The sequence below is a fragment of the Toxotes jaculatrix genome, chromosome 17 (genome assembly GCF_017976425.1).
Source record: "Toxotes jaculatrix isolate fToxJac2 chromosome 17, fToxJac2.pri, whole genome shotgun sequence".
Lineage (NCBI taxonomy): Eukaryota > Metazoa > Chordata > Actinopteri > Toxotidae > Toxotes > Toxotes jaculatrix.
The window spans coordinates 12717058-12730401 of record NC_054410.1 but is presented as its reverse complement, the minus strand read 5'-3'; the positions used below and the strand labels follow the sequence as shown (position 1 = coordinate 12730401).

General features: G+C 43.2%; 1 protein-coding gene across 1 annotated transcript in view; it reads right to left on the bottom strand.

Annotated features, from left to right (window-relative positions):
• Window positions 1-2382: 2382 nt before the first annotated feature.
• LOC121197355 (protein unc-79 homolog) overlaps window positions 2383-13344 on the bottom strand; it is a 31742-nt gene continuing 20780 nt past the window's right edge. Inside the window, 24 exon segments of the mRNA XM_041060933.1 lie at window positions 2383-2823; window positions 2944-2985; window positions 3078-3155; window positions 3317-3520; window positions 3625-3808; window positions 4357-4532; window positions 4620-4709; window positions 4831-4908; window positions 5014-5118; window positions 6405-6515; window positions 6604-6672; window positions 6981-7154; window positions 7559-7644; window positions 7915-8027; window positions 8155-8193; window positions 8332-8472; window positions 8567-8720; window positions 9025-9171; window positions 9622-9723; window positions 10736-10871; window positions 10917-12007; window positions 12151-12300; window positions 12705-12867; window positions 13052-13234. Of these exon segments, the coding sequence (XP_040916867.1) occupies window positions 2635-2823; window positions 2944-2985; window positions 3078-3155; window positions 3317-3520; window positions 3625-3808; window positions 4357-4532; window positions 4620-4709; window positions 4831-4908; window positions 5014-5118; window positions 6405-6515; window positions 6604-6672; window positions 6981-7154; window positions 7559-7644; window positions 7915-8027; window positions 8155-8193; window positions 8332-8472; window positions 8567-8720; window positions 9025-9171; window positions 9622-9723; window positions 10736-10871; window positions 10917-12007; window positions 12151-12300; window positions 12705-12867; window positions 13052-13234 (4005 nt within the window). The 3' untranslated portion in view covers window positions 2383-2634.

Below are 13344 nucleotides of genomic sequence, written 5' to 3'. Positions count from 1 at the left end.
AAATCATGGCCATGAGTGTGACAAGGGATTTCTGCAGCAACACAGTTGCTGCAGAAATCCCTTGTTGCTATAAGAAAAATTATAGGATTTTAAAGGAAGTTAAAAGAAACAAATCGATCAAAACCCCTCTGTGAAAGAGGCTCCATTGTTACATTAAATGATATGGACATTTTCCCATTTCTATTTTAATTTGCACATTATACATTAACCGTAGCTAATGATGTGAAACAAGCACGGGGGACAAACCTGCACTATACAAGCTAATGCAGAAGAGCACTGAAGAGGAATGTCAGGGAATTATAATGTGAATGAAGGACCATAGACTACTTTGCCTTTCCTGCTTTAGATGTGGCACTTGATGGTAATGCCAATGGACACTCTGAGCAATTTAAACATTCATGCATTGTCCAGCCAGGGCGCTGAGGATTTCACTGTAATAAAAGCAATGTGACAGCACTAGGTGGGGAGGGGTGGGGGGCAGGGATTGTCACTGTCTCAACAAGCTTTACGAGGCTCTCAGAAGGTATTTCCATAGAGAGAAAAGGATGCTGATATACAGATTCTTTCAAATTTGGGCTGTAAATATTTGGGCCGTACATTTGGGCTGTTATTTTGATCTGCTGCAGCCTGTGTGAGACAACCTCACTCAGTCTGCTCTTTAATCAAGGAATGCCATCAATGCATACACCTGCTGACAAATTGTGAGTGTGTACAGTATGTGTCTGTGTGTGTGAGGGAGAGAGAGCTCACACAGTCCTTTCAAAGCTGACCTTCACAATCTTTGAGGACCCACTCACACCCTCTCTGCCTGAGAGGCCTTTGGTCAGTGTTAATTACCCTCAGTACCTCCAGCTGCCTGCTCATCAGGTCAGCGCTCCCATATGGTCCTCCAGGAGGCAGCAGGCAGGCAGGCAGGGGCGGGGAAAGTGCTGGATACCTGTGGGACACTGATTACATAAGCTGCTGCTAATGAGAGAGGTTCTTTCGAAAAGGGCTGCGAGTTCAAACGATCACAACGGTGGCAGTGGCTGACAGATGCAACCCCAGTGCAAGGGGGACTTGATTAAACACATACACAAACACACACACACACACACTCCTGTGCACATGCAGGGACACATGCACATACGCACCTGAATCCAGCATCACTTTAATACACACTCGCACACACAGAGGCACACAGCAGGAGAGGGGCTCTTTGATGAGCCAAGACTAGAGGTTGATGAGAAGGGGCACTGCAGCCTGATTCAGCTGGCTTGGGGTCACCAGGGAGTGTGTGTGTGTGTGTGTAACTGTATCTGTGTGTTCATTAGTCACATTGTGCAGTATCATTATATTAGTGACTCATTTGGCACACACCGCTCAACATGGGTCCTCTTTCACATGCACTGGCTAAAAAGCATATTTCTGAGTTTTTTAAAACATACACGCAAATCAAATTTGGCTTATTTGGCATATTTTTGTCCAATGAACTCATTTCTTTATGCAGAATACATTTATGTCATCAGATTGAATTCATCTTAAAGCTTGATAATGAAATCCTTGCAGCAGTGAAGATCAAAACAAAGATTAATGTGCTGTTCGGCTTTCTAGCCCTGCTGTCATGTCATCTGTTATTCTCAGACAAGAGCTTCGTGGTAATGCGGTTAGACCTCACAACAATGCTTAATCACAACAAACCACATTAGGCCAAAGGTAATTGTGTTTGCTTGGTATATGCGTGGGCCAATCTGTTTCGCTGCTGCCAATGAAGTGGGATGGAGAAAGAGGGGTGGGGGGCGTGGGGGGGTGCTTTTCACTTTGGGGCGGGGAGGGGGGCACAACCAAAATAGTCTTGTTTACCTCCAATGTCTGGCTCCACCTTATCGAGTTACAAAGCTGCTGCTGCAACTCAGATTGGCCTCTGATCGATTTGAGCTCTGATGGCGAGAGGCAGCATAACTGACAGCCTGACAAGGATCTCAGACGGGAGCTGGGTAATGCATGTCATGTTATTTTCCCGGAGACACCTGAGCTTCAGTTTCTCGTCCAAAAGAGTAAGAAAAAAAAAGAAACAGTGCTGATTTTATCGCTCTGCCATCTGCATTATGGTAAACCGGACATTTTCCACATCAGTCGGGACATCAAAGGGCAGTAAATGTCACATTTGAATTTTGAAGGGGTCTGCAATTCATCTGAAATGACAGTGTCCCACTGTTTAGAAAAAAAACATACTTTTATTATTCGGCTTGCAACCAAGCAACTTAAAAAGTAATAGAATCTGAATGTCACAGAGTGATTATATCTAAGGTTCAACAAGCATTTGCTTTCAGACTCATACTATTACTAACATGGGTCTATAGAAATTCTCTTAGTCATCTACTGGCCCTTCAAATCTGTTGAATAGGCACCTGATACAATAATCCAACACAACCCTACCAAACCATAAATTATCAGTTCCAGTGCTAGTACTTTAAAATAGTATAGATTTACTGTACATATATAGATATTATACTAAAGGTGCTGAATGATTCAGTCCAAATGAATCCCACAGTATCAGTTTACATCAGAGTCCTTTTCTTTTTGTTTTTTTTTGGTTCAGCCGGAACAGGTACATGCAGGTCTGAAGACCCAGACGACCCCGATGTGACCCCATCACATGGGGTAGAACTGTGAGGCGGCCTCAGACGACTGGATCTCCACCTGAGCCATCTTGAACTGGGTGCACTGCAGCCACTTGCGCAGAGCGAATGGAGGGGCTCCGGATGTCTGGCCCTGCAGACACTGGTGGTTCACCCTGTTCTGAATGGCCTGGAGACGCAACTGTAGCCCCGCAGACAGATGCTAACATAGGCAGGAAGGAAAGATGACAGCATCTTAGTTTGAAATCATCAGAAAAGTTGATAGTTACTTGCGTGTTGTTAATCTGTGTCAATAATGGAAGAAAGATTTTAAAGGCCTCACCTTAAGGTTTGACTGAATCATGGGAAGCCACATAGGAATTAACTAAAGAGAGGAATGAACAAGGAGAAGTTGAGTTAGGCGAGAGTGTTGAGGTGATCATATATTATGGAAAAATAACTAGAGTTATAGCGAACCTTGACAAATATGGTTGAGTTGCACTCCTGCAAGGCTTCCATCAGACTAATGACATGGAGACACACCATCTCTACCATCTGAGAGAAAAGAATCAAAAATTAAATTCATATACAACTCGAAGGAAATGAATCTGCTCATTTCATATTTCAAATTCCGCATATAAAAACAGCCCAACCCATTTCCAGGCCTCTATTCCCACCTTAGCTATATCCCTGGAGGAAGAGGAGAAGACACTCACCACTTTATTGTGGGCCATGAGCTGCAGGATGCTTGGTGTAACCCGACTCCAGAACTCTAGGCCAGTGAGGATGGCACTGGAGGAAAACTCTGTCTGGTTCTGGTTCTGCAGGGACGGAGCTGCAGCTGCCTGCTCGCAGTAAATGGTCCACAGCTGGGCGAACATGAAGGCGTGGAACAGAGAACACATGTGCAGCACTGACGTCTGGGGAGATCAGGACCAGAACAGAAAAGACCAGTGAGGTGGTTATAGATTATATTAACACGTTTTTAGGTGGGATCAGTAGAAGAGATTTGTATCTGCCAGACCTTGGACTGTTCTGGGAAGCCAATGAGGATGACAATAAGATGATCTGCGATGTGGGAGCCAGCATCAAGAGGGATGGGCATGCAGGAGGTGGAACCCTGGTGCAGGGCAAAATGTGTCAAGGAGCCCAAAAGAAGCCAGGACAGCTGACGGATGTGGGACACGCACTCGATGAATTCTTTAGGCCTGCAGAGAAAAAAGGGTGAAATTCAGTTTTACAGATTGGCTCACAATATATTCTCCAAAATACTACCACCATATTTCTGAGGATTATACACAATGTCTCACCATTAGCTAGTATTTAAAAGGCAGATTCACCAAAATTATTTAAAAAAATCTTTCCTCTCTTCTCTCTACTGGTATTGTGTTTAGCCATCAAGACACTTCTGGTTTGCTTGGTAGATTTCTGCTTATTTTCTGGACCATTTGTTTTGTTAAAGTAGTTCAAATGAAAACTGTTCACAACAACGTTCTGTGAATTATTCAGAGAATATGAGACATTTATTATGGAAAAAGATGGTTCTGTTTTTTCAGTTCTAAAAAAACCATAAACCAAATTCCATCCGATCAGATATCTCCCAGTGTCTAAAAATAAAGCCGAAACTATCTTTAAGGTTCGATACAACTAGAGATAAGTGAGAAAATCCGAGTCACTGTGTGTTTATTATTAAGTGAACTGCCCCTTTAAGTCACAGAATCATTACTAAACTTGTCTGTGGTTTTGTCATTCTTACCCTTGTTGCATGGTGGATGGAGGATGATAAAGCCAGGGAAGATAACGGACCACAGCTTTGTTATCACGATGATTGCCTTTGCTGATTTCCATGGCGGCGACTTGTGCCAAGCCCACTTTCAGGTTCCCCCCGAAAGTGTCCTCATGCAGAGGCTGACAGCAAGCCTTCATATGGCTCTGGATACCAGATATGGAGTAAGAGAGAGAGATCATGCTGAAAAACACGCAGGCGGCTAAAGGTAGAAAAAAAAGAACAAGACTTACCTTAAGTTTGGTTAGAGTGTGCATATCTGCAATGAAGTCCAGGAGCTCACTTATGTATTGCCTCATGCATTCCATTGCTGCAGTTGTGCACTGTTGAGAACAAAAACAGTTTATCCTTTAGGAGGAATCACACTGGGGTATGTCTTTATGTCCTGCTGTTTTACGAGGCAGATTTTAATACGATCCAAACACAAAGCGACTAAAGTCTTACCCCCGGCAGCGTAGAGATCATGTGCTTTTGGATGATGGTGGATTCTGCGAGCCGTGTACCGATATCTGCACAAACGAACTGACAAATTCCACGACACAGGTTTTAGTACTGCATTTAGGGAGCGAACACTGTGATGTATTTGGCTCGTGTAAAACTCGAATGTATAAAAGACAGGATTTTTACCTGGACCAGCAGTAACAAGTTTGTGTCAGGCAGAGGAGACTTGAACTTGAGAGCCTGCAGAAGCTCTAACACCACAATGCGGGACATGTAGAACTTATCTCTCTCCTGGATGCGAGGAGATAGAGAGTGGAGTAAATGTACTGATGCAGCAAGACTGCCTTTTTCTATTATCACTCTCCCTTACTCATGCTGCGAGGAGAGCATAAACTCTGTAGCCTGAATAGAGGGAGAAGGACAGGCAGCGAGAGGGGAGGGAGGGGAGGCAGGGAGACAGAGAATAGACAGAGAATAGTGAAGCTGAGGAGTAGATTTAGGCCAGTCCAGATCTCTCCTCCCAGAGTCCCAGGCAGCTCAGATGAGGCTGTCAGGCTGCCTTCTCCCTCCCTGAGGACAGGCTGCTCTCTTTGTTCATCCCTTCCACACAAAGCCCAGCTGCCTGTTTACAAACCACACTGTCATCTTCTGGCTTCCTCTTTGCCTCTCTTTCTCTATGCAGTCATGTTTGCTTATGTTAGGTGCAGGCATATGCTCCTCCACGGCTACAGAATGCAGAGCTGCTCCTGACATTTCTCACTGTGTGGCTTGTTAATGCACATACCTGTAGCAGCACTCTCATAATTAAAAGTTAATGGAGCATGTCCATTTGGTAAATAGCAAATCATAGACTGTTCTTAAGCTGGAGGTCCCAGTCGCACGGGGTGTGTAGTGCACTGTGACAAATAGTGTGTAGTGTGTAGTGTGACAAACTTTAGTAGGTCTGGAAAGCCTGACTTTGTGTCCTTAAAAGCTGACCTCCAAAGATAACAGAACCGGCTGAAAAATCCTCCCTGCGCTTCCCAGAAACCTCACCATAAAACAAATGCACAGGGCAGGTTCCAAAAGCAATTGCTCATAGTGACTCCAGGTTTTGAAAAGCGGATATTATACGGTGAGGAATTAAAGGGGGTGTAGAAAATCAATACTGCAGGAAACATAAAGCATGCAGCGTTGACAGTGGTGGAGGACTGAGGATTCATCTGGTCCAACAGTGCAGACAGCCCTGGCTCCATTTCTGTCTGAGACAGCCACTCTGAAACACACCATACATCCCCAGCACTAGCACACCAACTAATCATGTTAATCAATACTGGCTGATTGCCTACTTAATCATCTGTGACACATGGGCACATTTCTGGCTGACTAGAGAGCCAAGGAAGTAGGTGTAGAACGGAAAGAGTGATGAGAGGGAGGCCTGCGAAAAGGAGCTCAACATTTTTAACACTGCAGATTAGTTTAAAAGGTTTAACTCTTTCAAGGCAGCATAAATAACAGATGTCAGCACGTTTTATTCCAACATATGAAACTCTGTTTGTTAAACAAAAAGACGTAGATGTAAACACACTCTAGAGTACCTTGTTGAAGGCTTTGTAACACAGTCCGCACAGTTCTACGAGGTAGGAGAGACTGAACATGCCATACTGGATGACAAAGCTCAGCAACTTGGAGAAGGGCTCCAGGAGGCTCTGTAGAATGGAAGAGGAACAAAAAAGGTTAGATATTAAGGACCAGGATTTGGATAAATCAGTGTGTAAAATTCTGTTCTGGGCTTACCCGGGTAGCATTTGTGGTTGGGATTTTCAGCAGACAAATGATAATCCTCAAGCTGGAGTCCATGGGGCACTAATGAAACAAACAGATCACAAAAAAATGTTGAGAAATCTAAACTGTCAGTGGGCTTTCGAAGTGCAAAAGTTGAAAATATCCGTAGTCCTGGACCTGGTGTTTTAAATTTGTGTGCTGTGTTAAATTTATTAGTGTACTCTAACTTAACCTCTAAGGTCAAAAGCATCAGAGTCAAATCATTTACAGTTTTAAGACTCTGTCCCATTGAACCCGACAAGGACACTGCTAAATGTTTTTTCCTCCAGCCATAATCACATTAAACCATATCAGACCGTAACTAAGTAAACGGAAGAGTGGATATCTACCTTCAGAGGAAGCACAGAGGGCAGTTTTGTGAGGAAGGTCTGGAACTGGTTGCAGATGGTCGTCCACAGGTTGCTGGGAGAGTCCATGGGGAGAGCCTCCATGAAGGTGGCGATGTTGTCCAGGCAGTGCAGCATTGTGCCCCCTGCTGGCAGACTCTTCTTGTTGTTCAAGCCCTTGAGGGCACAGAGGCATAAACCATGACAAGCTTATATAATGAAATTCTATAAGCGAAGACATTTCCATTTAATTGATCGTTCAGTCCTGAACGATCAATTAAACAATGCTCACAATGCTCATGACCTGAGCAGGGGATTTAGGACACTGAAACACACATGACTGCTTGGATGGGCTCGTGCATCAGTTGGTTCTTATCTGTGTCATTTATTTAGCATTAGAATAACAATAAACTAGTACAGTGGTGCAGGGCAACGCAGGTTTTCTTGAATGCCCCCATGATTTGTTGTTTCAGATGGGCTTATGCTCTACATGTAGCTGGGGCCACAACAGCTACTGCTTTGACAAGAGCTCCTCCTGCTGGTTAAATGCCTCAGCACAGACACATGGAGGAAAATCCTACCTCGAGCAGCATGTTGAGGGCAGCTACGGAACTCAGTTCATTGAAATCTATCAACGAAGACGCAAGTGTTCTCAGAAAACTTCCATCTGCATAGAAAGAAAGATAGACACCAAAGAATTGAAGGTGACAGTATGTCCAGTGGAAACCTATTTAGTCCTACCATTATTTGAAAAAAAAACCCATTAAAAACATTAAATAATCAGAAAAATATGAATCTGCTATAGGCTAAAAAATATAGAACAACAAGGTGAAAACACACGGAAATGAGCAGCTGAGACATGTGGTAAGTCTCTATGGAAGTAGTACAGGTAAAAATTCAGGAGTTTTGAGTTTAGCAGTCAGTGGTATGAGCAGACCTTTGATGTTACTTTGGAAGAGTTGGGGCAGGATGCCATTAGGGGCCAGCTGGTGAAACATACAGCGCAGGAACTGCTTGGCTACACCTGCTACATTCCCTGGGATCAACATACTGCAAAACATCACAGGGAGAATGTCTGAGCTGGACAGGCAGTCACACCTCACATCTATTATTAAACTCATCTATAAGCACAGTGAATATCTGAGCGCGCTAGTGTGACGGCTTTAATGTCTCATACCTCTCAGCTTGTCCAGAAAAATTGGCACTGGATGCCAACCTGAAAGAAGTTAAAGCAGTGGATTAGGATTCTAGGATGAATTATGCATGAGTTCTATGGGCGAGTTATGAAACTTCATTTAACGGTGAAGTGCTGTGTGGATGGAAATTGCAGGACCGGTTACTGGAGCGGCTGTACCTGCCCACAGACTGCATGATGTCGAGAAGCATTGGAGCAGCCAAATCAGGGCTGAGGTGGATGAACATGGAGAGAACGACCACTGCGAGGCTGAGAGTCTCCTCGTCGTATTCCTCCAGCACTGCAGCACAGTCACGACACCTGGGACATCACATAGAATTGTACCAGGCTGGTTTGAGCATCAAGGTGACTTGTTTCATGACATTAATAGCTATTGATTGATTGATTCGGTCACCTGTCAGACATTGTGGTAGGCTGCTCATCAATGAACTCTTCAGGCGCAGGGACAAACATGCTCACTGTGCTTGGTGCAGAGAGCAGACTGGTTTTCGTAGGACCTGCGGAGGAAGATTATTGGTAATGAAAGAACAGCAGGCTTTTGGTAAGACTCAGTTATCAGATGCTGAATGAGGTCAATAAGAAAAAAAACATGCAAAACACGGATTTGTTTTTGAAAACTATCTTTTTTAGTTTACTTCTAAATTCAAATACACTAGTCATCATCTAACAATTCCTAGGAAGACATATTTAGGGTTCTTGACTACGTTCCAAAACTGTATTTTATCAAGTTTGCCATTATTCATTAGTCTGTCCTGATTTTAAAGATGAGAGAAAAAGATTTATCAATCAGGGAATACTATGGAATTAGTCCAAGCATTCTTTAAATCTGAACAGTTATTTAATACTAAAAGTAAGAATAAATGGAAGTCTGAGGCAACTGACCCGTCTCCCAGGTGCTGATGTTGTGTGGTGCGCTGGACTGATGCTCCAGCTGTCTCTTCATTAGCTGGCTCATGGTCAGAGCTCCCAGAGAGCCTCGCTTCACCTGACGGTACTGAGCTAAAGGTCAGATACAGAGAACAACACCTGTGTTAAAGTACCTGCTAAACTCATTCCAACTTTAGCAACAACAAGTGTGTGTATGGTTACATGGAAATTGGAAAGACACTCACATGATTAGAGATGGTTAGTGTCATTTATATTATATCACAAGGGCAAAGAGGATGAAGGGGAACTAAATTGTTATAACAATACTTTAAAGTGAAAATAATTTATTAATCATTGAATGGGTATTTTCTCTGTTCTTATAAATTTTATTGGTTTTAACAAATCAGAGGAAATTATATTGTGTGATATTTATTTAATATTTCCAGATCCAATTTAGAATTTTAAAAAATGGGAAAAATACAGAAACTACAGGTAAATTATCAGACTGCACACAAGTATATAATATATAAAAATATATCAAAGATCATAAAGACATTATGTAACAAAGTATTTGCATCCTACTTGATACTGAAGAGCGGTGGCTTGTTTCAGGCATAGCAGCTTCAAGCGTTGGGGCTGAGGCAGATTCTCGTGGTTTTTCCAAAGTAGACAGAACTTTGTGATCTGCAAGGCAATATGGGTGAATGACTGGCAGGGCACTGGCATCAGAATATATGCCGTTATATGCCAGTGGTTTTCCAATAATAATCAACAATAATGTGGCAGAAATGTCTACCATCAGGAGTTAACAATAGTTATAGTCTATTTAGTGCTAATTTACTTACAGTTTGATCTGTGAAATTTTGTGCTTTGTTACATAAATTCACCACAGTTTACAAATCAGAAAATCACTGATTTGCGGTTTTCAAATATGAAGTTAAATTCTGCCTTGCTCTTCAGCTTCCTTTAAACTACTGCCAAGTATTAATTTTCTCCTTTGAAATACTTGTTGCTTGTGTTTGTTTTGTATAATGGCAAAAATGAACACATACATAGAAAACACACCACAGGACACCACAAGGCTGGAGTGGTTAGTTGGGTAAAGATTTGAGGCAGTTGCACATGTTTTACAGTGCATTTCTATCCCAGAATCTAAAAGAAGTACATCATTGTTTTAACAAGTTTTAGTTCCTAACAACAAATCCTACATACTTTACATTTATGTTGTAAATGACTGAATGCACACTATGAAACACTGGATACATTTTTCAAAGTGTGCATACATTTTTGTCAGTGTGACATTATAATAGTACGGCAGTGTGATTTAATTGCAGATTGCGGGCAGTCCTCACTTTCATTTTAATAAGTCTGTTAATTGATTTTCATATTGTAGTGATTTACTGTGATATAAACTACACAGTTTGTAATAAATGCCCCCAAAAAATAACTATAGCTCGAATATACACTTTCAACCAATTTAGAACAATCTTTATTTTGTACTTTTGAGAAGCATTGAATAAGCCTTCTCAAATCTTAGACGTCACCTGAACATATTTGGAAATAAATTACACATAACATGAACAGCCGGTAACGGTAAAGTAGATATTTGCCTCAATGAGCTCATGCAACAAGATCAGGTAATGGGAACTGATTACTTTAACTTCTAGTATGTTGTTTATCTGCCCTTCCCCCTTACCGGTTTCTGTGGACTGCTCGCCGCCCAGCTTGTCAAACGTGTTAAACGAAATGTCCAGGTACTCCCTCTGGATGGCGCTCACGGCTATCTTCCTCTGCTTCCGTTGTCGGGGAACAATCTGGATTTTAAACTCTGCCTCGTCATTGTCATCTGCATTGTCAGGTTTGAGGTCGCTGTCCGCGTCGTCACCCATGTCGTCATCGTCTTCATCGTCACCATACTCTTCTTCATCGTTGCTGTTACTCTTGCTTTTCTCTGGTGAGGAAAGAGGCTCTGCTTTATCTTCTGGGATGTCCAAGAAGATGGTCCTACTACAGGGACTTGTCCCAGTCTTCACCTCTTCAGGGGCTACAAATGTGTCATCTAACGAGGTGTCAGGGACATGTGGGGTCTTCCTCAGCAGGTCTCTTTTCTGCTTCAGGGTCATGGGGCTTTCGTGGCAGACATTTTCCAGCCGATCAGGAAGATCCAGCGAGGTGCTGGGAGTCACAAGGCTTGGCTTCTTTTCTACAAATGGTTTTTCTGAGCCTCGACCTCCCGCCAACAAATCTGGGGTCTTTTTGTCACTGGAGCAGTCCTCCACACTCACCTGAACCACCGGAGACAGTCGTAGGGTGTTACTGCTGGCAGGGGAAGCAGAGACCTTTGGACTCCCATTGAACTTGGAGCTTATGACAGTGTTTAGGTCGAATTCCTCATCGCTCTCCACAATCCTCAAAGGAGGCAACGGTTCAAAGACCAAGGAATCGCTGTCGGACATGGAGAGCAGTGAGTGTTTCTCCGGAATAGAGGTGCAGTCAGAAGAGAGGTCAATGAGATCTTGGTCCTCTTTTCCCTGAGCTGATCCCACTAAGGAGCCCTGGTCCAACTTGTCCTCAAAGGTCTCCATGCAGCTGAGGCGGACCTCAGGGATGACAGGTTTGGAGATGTCAGACTGGCCCCCTCGAGAGCCTCGCCTGTCCACGGGATCGCTGGCCTCCACCCGAAACGAAGAGCAATCCGAGGATCCTTTGCCGTGATGCCTACTGTGGGACATGGCCAAGGACGGGGGCAGGACCACAGGGGGCACCTGCATGTCGCAGCGATCGATGCAGGACTTGCGTCTGTGCTCATCGAGATTGAAGAGGATGGAGTCCGTGTTGGAAATGTCCAGAGACTTCTGCTTGTGCATGGCCTGCAGCCTCTTCTTCCTCGTGCTCTCCTCCCTCACACAGTGCAGAATGCTGTCCTGAAGGGCGCTGGCTTCACGGTACTCTGACAGCTCAATTTCACCTGGTACATAGAAGAAAAATGAGACTTTACCCCAGCGAAACACAACAAGCCTCCTGCAATCACAAAAAAATATGGTGTGCTGAAAAAGGTTCAGTCGATGAGCTGTAATACTACACTTGACTTTGAAAGCCTCTGCTTCTTACTTTTTTTGGCATTCAGCTCTACCGGCTGGTACTTCACAGACTTGCTGCCACCAATCCTCTTTAGGCGGGCAAAGAAGGTCTGTGATTCCTTGTTAGCAGCACCAGTGGGAGTGTCATGGACGTCTGACTCATCAAATACACTGTCCTCTTCTAAAATGGAGAAACATATGGAGAATTAACATCAGCACTGTTAATTATTTTGCATGTAGAATGTCTCAACCTGACTGTGTATCTTTTTGATCTTATCTGAATATTGTCATCTATAAGTTATTTAGATATAGAGTGGGCTTCTACTACTATTCTTCTACTATTCTAATTTACATTCACAAGATGTATAAGTAAAATAATTCCACCTAAGTTAAGGAGCACTTCAAAATGTTTTTTTTAAAGCAAAAGTCTTAGGATTGCTGTAAAAATTCACACCATCACGTCATGGCAACACACAAGCAACAGATTAAATAGTGAATTGAGCATTTGTGCTCTATTCAGCAAATTACAGCCATTACAGACGTCTGCTGAGAAAAACTTGTGAAAAATTTGTTATTTTGCATCACCTTTTTCCTTCTCACTGTAGCGGCTCATGTTGGAATTGTCGCTGTAGAGGGGTCCTGCTGTAGCATGTGGACGACAGCTGTGATACTGGGCATTGAGTGTGTTGATAGTGATGTGGATTAGATGGAGGACCACTTTACTGCCATCCATGTCTCTGTAAGGGTACTGTGGATCACAGAAATATATTATAAGCTTATGATGCATAACTGTCATTCTCTATGTAAATCATAATGTATGTATATCATCAAGAAGAAAATATGTCACAGCAAGACTGCTGTTATCTGTGATACTCAATGAATAAAACTGCATGCAATGAAATCACACTGACACATGGCAATTCAAAGAGTACCTTATACAGGATAACTAGCAGGGCTTTGAGCCACATCTGTCTGATGTGTGGCCTCAGGGCCCAGAGAGAGCATCGAGGCGGCTGCTGGAAATAGTGTCTCAGCTGTGGACATGTGCAGTACTTCAACACCTGGACCACCAGAGGGAGCAGCTGCTTCCCCAAACTAATATTGTAGTCCATCACCTGAAGGAAGGAGCACTTCAATTCATTAGCATGCCTATTATTCAGATAGGTTCCTCAGAACAAACCACTAAACAGTATCAGTAAAGCTCCAGGAATATACACAGAATATC